General features: G+C 31.0%; 1 protein-coding gene across 1 annotated transcript; it reads left to right on the top strand.

The window, feature by feature from the left end:
* The first annotated feature begins 4,882 nt into the window (after nucleotides 1-4,882).
* On the top strand, nucleotides 4,883-6,823 carry LOC126670125 (probable polyamine oxidase 5). Its single transcript, XM_050363789.2, has one exon. It carries the CDS (start codon nucleotides 5,086-5,088, stop codon nucleotides 6,673-6,675), a length of 1,590 nt encoding a protein of 529 aa, XP_050219746.1. The 5' UTR covers nucleotides 4,883-5,085; the 3' UTR covers nucleotides 6,676-6,823.
* The last annotated feature ends 1,362 nt before the right edge of the window (nucleotides 6,824-8,185 follow it).

Below are 8,185 nucleotides of genomic sequence, written 5' to 3'. Positions count from 1 at the left end.
GTGCAAGAGATTTAATGTATTAAGTCTTAATTCTATTGTTCTATCAAAAGCTGTAGCGAAAACTTTTGCTTCAAAAGCTAAAACCTGGTCCGATTCAGCTCTGTCAAAAGGGGATAAAGGAATGTGCAGTGAGTGTTTAGATCTTGTAATCATGGTGGAAGAAAAAGATAATTTGGACACTAATAAGGTATTTGCATTATTTCTAAAGGCTCTACATTTATTTTATTTCTTAAACTGAGACTTAGTGCTATCAATTTAAGTTTTCAAAATGAGAAATAATTATATAAAAATGAGTTAAACTAGTTCAGTTGATATAAATTCATATCAGGTTCACATCAGGTCGATTTTTAGTTTTACAGACTGTTAAATATATTTCACTTAAAAGAGATATTCAATTTGTATATTACACTAAATCTCAATATTTTTTTATATAAAATGTTAGTTAAGATTATAAAGACCAGTAAAATAAATTTTATAAAAAAATTAATTAAAATAATTCAGTTGATATAGGTTCACATCAGGTTAATATTAGGTTGATTTTCGGTTTTATAAACTGTCAAATACAATAAACTTAAAATAGATATTTAATTTGTATATTACACTAAAGTTCAAAATTCTCTCTATATAAAATGTCATTTAAGATTGTAAAAAGCACCAAAATAAATTTTATTTAAAATTGAATTAAGATAGTTCAGTTGATATAGGTTCACATCCGGTTCACATTAGGTTGATTTTTGGTTTTATATTATGTCAAATATATTTTACTTAAAAGAGATATTCAATTTGTGATTACATTACATTTCAAAATTCTCTCTATATAATATGTCATTTAAGATTGTACAAAGCAATAAGACAAATTTTATTAAAAATTGAATTTGGATAGTTCAGTTGATATAGGTTCACATTCGGTTCACATCAGGTTGATTTTTAATTTTATAGACTCCATAATACATTTCACTCAAAAGAGAGATTCAATTTGTATATTACACTAAATTTCAAAATTCTCTCCATATAAAACATCATTTAAGATTGTAAAGAGCAGCAAGACGAATTTTATTAAAAATTGAATTAGGGTAGTTCAGTTTACATCCGGTTCACATCAAGTTGATTTTTGATTTTATAGACTGCTAAATATATTTCATTTTAAAAAAGAGATTAAATTTGTATATTACACTAAAATTCAAAATTCTCTCCATATAAAACATCATTTAAGATTGTAACTTTATGATAAACTTTAATTTATTCAATATTTATAACAAATAAAAAGTTAAAAAATATCATGACATGAATTATGATAAAAATATAACTTTTTTAATAATTATTAAAATATCAATTTAACATTATTATGATTAAAATGATACTTTTTACATCATCTTCAACCTCTATTTTTTTTCTTATCCAGTAAAACAAACCATTAGTAAAATGCACAACAGAACATATCCCAACCTAACCATTCAGGTTGATATAATTCAACTTCCACTTCCAATGTATATGTTATATCAAATTCATGTATTTCCCATTTGTAAAGTACATTTATTTATCCAATGACTTTAAACCATTCTCCTTATTTCAATTTTTTTATCAATGCTCACATCAGGATTAATATCTTTATTATTGTCATCTCTACTATTCCTCACCATCACCACCTCCTTTCTATTATATTCTCAATCATCTTCTTCATCAGTTATAATTGAGTAAAATTCTTCTCAATTAAAAAACATAGTTCAAAAATTAGTAATCTTAATTAGAAAGTAAAATTCTAAAGCAAAAGTTATTGATCCATCTCCGACCTCCAATCTCTGCCGTCCCATCACCGGCCATCGCCAATGATCATCATGATAGATACTGCTTCTTAACTTCCACACAATTAAATCAAATCTAAACTTCAATTTCTCAAATTTACACTACAACCCAACACATCAAATTCCCACTATCCAAATTAAAGTTTCCATTTTACATATAATTTCTTCCATTATAACAGATCTGCAAATATAATTTTCTTTCTTTAGAATTTCCTTTTGCGATGGTCTTCTGCCTCATTTTTTCGATTTTGATATTAGCTTGAGTATCATATGCACCGCATGTAGTAACCATGAAAATAGGTGAAAAATAAGAAATAAACAAGTGAAGCAGAGATTTCGTAGAAAATGAAGGAAATGTAAGGGATTATGGAGAATGTGATGAACAGTGAAGAAGTTGTGATGTTTTGAATCAAAATTAATTAGATAACTGTTGTGGGTAGTGAAGAAGAAGATGGTGGGGTAAATAATTCGGTGTAATAAACACACAATAAGAAACATATACTTTAGGGATAAAATAGGAATAATAAATATAAAAAGGTAGGCATGAAAAGAATGTTTTAAAATTGAGGGATTTTTGCAAGAAAAAAAAAGATGAGTCACTAACATAAACTTTTGAAATTTTGAGGGATATGGTGTAATTTTCTCATGTATATATGAACTCAACATGATCATATAAAATTAAGCAAACTAATTGAATTAACTAGATGAACCATCAGCAATGACGGAGGGAGGGGTAGGCTGGGGACGTCCTCGGCCCTCCCTAAGTTTTGAAAAATAGTTAAATTTGTATGTGACATCTTTTTTTTACAATTTGGCCCTCCTGAACTTTAAAAGTTTATCTCTTATATATAGTGCATATTACGATTTGACCCTCTCGATATAGAAATCACGGCTCCGTCATTGACCGTCGGTAATTTGTTATTTGCTAGTAGTGTGTTAAACTCATTAATTCAGATTAATCAATTCATTTGCTCACCCTAATCATAACTAATTTGCCTTTATCTCCCATCTTGTCTGCGTTTCATCCCTATCCGATTGGCCATACTGTTGTTTATTGATTAATTAATGATGTTTAATCATGAATTTAGGGTTAATAGAATAGAGAAAATACAAATCCATGTTTTAAACTCATTAACACCCTTTTAAAAAAATCATGTTTGCAACTGGTAGCTGGAAATTATGATGCAATTTTGAACCCACATAAAATAGTTAATTGAAAAGACATCTTGGACGATTTCAGACTTTAACATATATTATTATTGGTTTCCAATTCCTCCTCTTTTTTCATGATCATGTAAAACCAACATCAAAATAATTGGTATGATTTAAAATATTTTATTATTATCTTCAATTTTATAATATGAAAAAAATGTCCCACTTTAAAAAAATAATCATTTCTTATAATAAAAGTAAAATAGCAATAGAATAAAAAAAGTAAATTTAACATGAAAAAAAACCGGAATATAAATATAAATAATGATTTGTTTAATTACAGTATATAAATGTTGGTCAACTCTAGATATGTGTGAGATGATTACCTCGTTTTGACCGATCCAACGACTGCCCATCGACCGATCAAGACTTCGGTGGGCCATACCTTAACTCACATTTACATGTGAGGTTGGTGAAAGGCACTGTCAGCCTTTTATTGTTCTTGGCATCTCCATCATTTTTTTTTCCCTTTTATTTTTGATGAATAATTCTTTCACCTTTTTGTAAAATCATTCTATTTCATTTTCTTCATCAATTTGTTTTTCCCAAAATTCAAATCATTGCACTTTAACTTAAAGGTGATTGGTTGGACAATTATATTAGTAAATAATTATATTGATAGATCAACGACGGAATCATAAATTTTCTTCAGATGAATTAAAAAATTTAGTCGAACAATAAATTATTTAACTATTTTTTAAAACAAAACAAATTGGTAATTGACTTTTTCTGACTGAGCGATATATTTTCATATCGGATGATATATTATTTAATTTCATTTTGGTTTTTTAGACTAGACGATGTATTTTTTTGCCTCAAATTTTCCAAATGAAAATCCGCCCCACCTCGCCCGACACTTTTTCTCCCTTTGAATATACTATGTGATTGTATAGGTTCAAACCAAATCAAAATTTTATTTTTTTACCATTCAATTACTTTTGTTCAAATTGTAACAAATTAAGTAAGTCAATTAGTTGATTTTAGGGTTGAAAATGAACTAAGCTGAATCGAGTTTTAGAATGTTCATATTTGGTTTGTTATATGAACCATATATTTAGTTCATGCTCGTTCAAGCTTTAAACAAAGTATTTTTGTTTGGTTCATTTAAAATTTATAATGTCCATGTTATAGCTCGTGTTCGATCATTTAGCTGGTAAATGAATGGACAAGTTCAATAACAATCTCACGAACAAACTCTTGAAGGTACAAAACAAGCTCTTTCACTAGTTCGTTCTTTTACCAAATAAACAAACGAAGACAACCTCGACTTGTTTCAGCAAAGCGAATACAAACGGAAATTGTGTATCTTTTTTAACAATTTAGTTTTAATTTATTAAAAATATATTTTCTATTTAATTCGAATACGGGCTACTTCATAAACTCTTTTATTGAGCTTCTGTACGAGTTAATTTGCAAACTTTTTATCGATCTTCTATGCGAACCAACTTACAAACTCTTAATCGAATATATATACAAGTTTGTTCACGAATAAAGTTCATAAAGGTAAACAAGTCGAGCATCATGATGTTCATAATCAATTCGTTTAAATAAAATGAATATAAAATCAAGTTCGAACTCGACTCGTTTGTCGAACTGATTGCTGAAATATTCATGAGAAACTTAGTTCGCTTTATATGTACAATTCGATATAAAATATCAAAACGCTTACATTTGTATTTTTTATATAAAAAGACTACAATAGTAAATTAATCCAAAATTATCAAAATGTATATTTTTGATTAAAAATATAAATTTAAACTAATTTGTTTTACCAACCTCAAGGCCGAATTGAACCTTTGTTGTGTTATATTAATACCCGACTACACCACTAACTAGTGTTGAAGAAAAGTAGAGCCCTGTCTTTATTAAGATAGAATCAAACATTTTTAAACAAATACTAACATTAATGTAAAAAGAGCCAGTCTTTTTAACAGTAGTACACACACACACCCTCTCTCTTCCTTATAAATTTACTCCCATCAGTAATTCAATCTCACTTCATACAGTTTCTTTCTCCACTCTCATTTTCTTCACAATAATTCGCTTTCAAATCTTGAAAAAACCAGCAAAAATGGTGGCCAAGAAGCCAAGAATTGTCATTATCGGAGCCGGAATGGCAGGTTTAACAGCAGCAAACAAGCTCTACACTTGTTCAAAAGACACGTTCGAGCTCTGTGTAGTTGAAGGAGGTTCAAGAATCGGCGGCAGAATCAACACGTCGGAATTCGGCGGTGACAGAATAGAGATGGGCGCTACGTGGATCCACGGCATTGGCGGCAGCCCAGTTCATAAAATTGCTAAAGAAATCAATTCTTTAGAGTCTGACCAGCCGTGGGAGTGTATGGATGGGTTCTTAGAAGAATCAAGAACCGTTGCTGAAGGTGGGTTCGAGCTTAACCCGTCTCTTGTCGACTCCATTTCGAATCTTTTCAAGAATCTCATGGATTTTGCTCAAGGGAAATTTGTTCAATCTAGTGAAAATCATGAACTAATTGATTTCTTTAAGGTAGCAGCTTCAAAGATTAACGGTAATAAAAAGATTAGTGTCGGTTCTTTTCTCAGACAAGGTCTTGAAGCTTACTGGGATTCTGTTCAAGAAGGGCAAAATGGTAATTTGAGCAAGAAATTGTTCGAAGAAGCTGTGTTTGCTGTTCATGAAAATATTCAAAGAACTTACACTTCTGCAGGTGATCTCTTAACCCTAGATTTTGATGCTGAGAGTGAATACAAAATGTTTCCTGGTGAGGAGATTACAATTGCAAAAGGGTACTCAACAATTATTGAATCTTTAGCTTCTGTTCTTCCTAAAGGCTTAATTCAACTAGGCCGAAACGTTTCAAGAATCGAATGGCAGCAGCACCAATCTGAAGGAATAATTGAGAATCATTTCGAACCGGTTAAGCTACATTTCAGCGACGGATCAGTAATGGGTGCTGATCATGTTATAGTCACAGTTTCGCTCGGTGTACTTAAATCCGGAATTCGTCAAGATTCGGGTTTGTTTAATCCTCCCCTCCCATTTTTCAAAACTGAAGCTATTTCAAGATTAGGGTTTGGTGTTGTCAACAAGCTTTTTCTGCAACTGATGAGTCAAGATGGTGGCAAAACAAAGTTTCCATTTCTGCAAATGGCGTTTCATAGAGAAGATTCAGAGCTAAGGCAAAGAAAAATCCCATGGTGGATGAGAAGAACAGCTTCAATAACTCCAATTTACAAGAATTCAAACGTGCTTTTATCTTGGTTTGCAGGTAAAGAAGCACTAGAGCTTGAATCTGTAACCGATGAAGAGATTATCAATGGAGTCTCATCAACAATCTCCAACTTTCTACCCCAAAACAAGAGATTCAGCTCTAATAATGGGATTAATGGAATCGAAGAGATTAAATTCAGCAAAATCTTGAGAAGCAAATGGGGAAATGATCCACTGTTCTTGGGATCTTACAGTTATGTAGCAGTGGGATCAAGTGGAGATGATATGGATAAATTAGCAGAGCCGTTACCGAAGATTAATGGTGAAAATAAGAGTGGTCATCAACTTCAAATTTTATTTGCAGGTGAAGCAACCCATAGAACACATTATTCAACAACTCATGGTGCTTATTTTAGTGGTCTTAGAGAAGCTAATAGGCTTCTTCAACATTATCATTGTCTTGGGGTTTAGACACCTAGCTAGTGTATTACTATATAATCTTTTTTTTTCCTTTTTCTTTTTTGGCCCTTTTTCTTTATTTAAAGACAATTATTAGACAATTAATTTGGTGGTATCTTTTTTTTTTGTTTTAATTTTTATTTATTAATTTTTTATCTAAGATTTCTTTCCTTTTCTTTTGCTTTCTCTTTCTATAAAGTTGGTGATTGGAAATGTTCTCTAAGTTATAATCTTAGTCATAAGAATATTGTATTTCGAACACTGTAATAAAGAAACAATCAATGATAAGAATCGATAGTAGTACGTCGAAAGGAGTAAATAATTATCGCGGTTTCTTTTATAAATTACAATCAATTAATTTATTTTCAATTATTTATTTATAATTGGGAAGAGGGAGCGCTTGTGGAAGGATTTACACGATCTAACAGTTTATTGTCGGCGCTTGACAATTTGAATTATAGTTCATTGGTTATTCTTAATCATTTTAATTTAATAGAGATAATATTCTCTAATTTTAAACCAATTAGTTCTAAATTTGTATTAAAATAAACGTGTTTACCTGTATCAATGATCCAATATGGAAAACAATTGATATAAAATTAAAAAATATTATTAAAATGACTAATTGTGAGTTAAATACATGCCTCCCTGTTCAATTATTAGACAATTGAAATTGAATATGGAGGTATTTATTTAGATGTATTCGGGAGGAATGAAAGAGATAGCGAAGCTTCTTTTCATTTTTGCATTTCCTAATTCTATTTGCTTATTAAAGCAAACTAAATCAAGATTAAGATTAAGATTAAGACCAAGATTATGTTTTGGAATAGAATATGTTGGAAGGTTAAAAGAAAGCAAGAAAACAAAGCAAAGCTAAGCTTTGGATGCCCACTTTGTTTTCGGACAGGATCCGATAAAGCCGGCTCTTTCCAGCTCGGAAGAATCCCTGCCTTCAGCTGTTGCTATCTAGCTACGCCCATAAATCATCGAGGTCTTTATATTTTTGGATTATGCTTCCAAATCCAAACGAGCCCCAAAAACAGGAATTGAATTTAGATTCGAATAATGAATCACATGATATTAACGTGGATACAACCAAATACCTTGCTAGTACAAACAAACTATCACGTAATTTTCACTATAAAAGAAAGTTCATTTTCCCCTTTAAACTAAGTGATGGATACCGAATCCTATCTTAACTACAATGGAGCCGAGTCGCGGGAGATCAATTCTCAGACGATACCGGACTCCTAACCGAAAGACCAAAACATACGAAAAAGGTGGCCGAATCCACAGGATCTGTCACGACCAATGCGACAGGAATAATACCGAATTCCCGAGGACCCGGACGAAGCGCATCGACCCTGGGATTCGGACGGATTACCAGATCTACTAAATATTCTCGAGTATTTTACCTATTTGGATACAAACTCCAACTTAGGAAGATAAACTCTAACTTAGAAAGACGAGACTATTTAGAAAGGCGTTTCTAAATAGGACTCATGTCTGAATAAGGGAGATT

The sequence above is a fragment of the Mercurialis annua genome, linkage group LG2 (assembly GCF_937616625.2).
Source record: "Mercurialis annua linkage group LG2, ddMerAnnu1.2, whole genome shotgun sequence".
Classification (NCBI taxonomy): domain Eukaryota; kingdom Viridiplantae; phylum Streptophyta; class Magnoliopsida; order Malpighiales; family Euphorbiaceae; genus Mercurialis; species Mercurialis annua.
Note: the sequence above shows the minus strand (reverse complement) of the source record. Positions and strands in the feature narration are given on the sequence as shown.

Bases quoted from the DNA above. Each gene is read 5' to 3' on its own strand.
- LOC126670125 (XM_050363789.2), top strand. From the start codon at position 5,086: ATGGTGGCCAAGAAGCCAAGAATTGTCATTATCGGAGCCGGAATGGCA.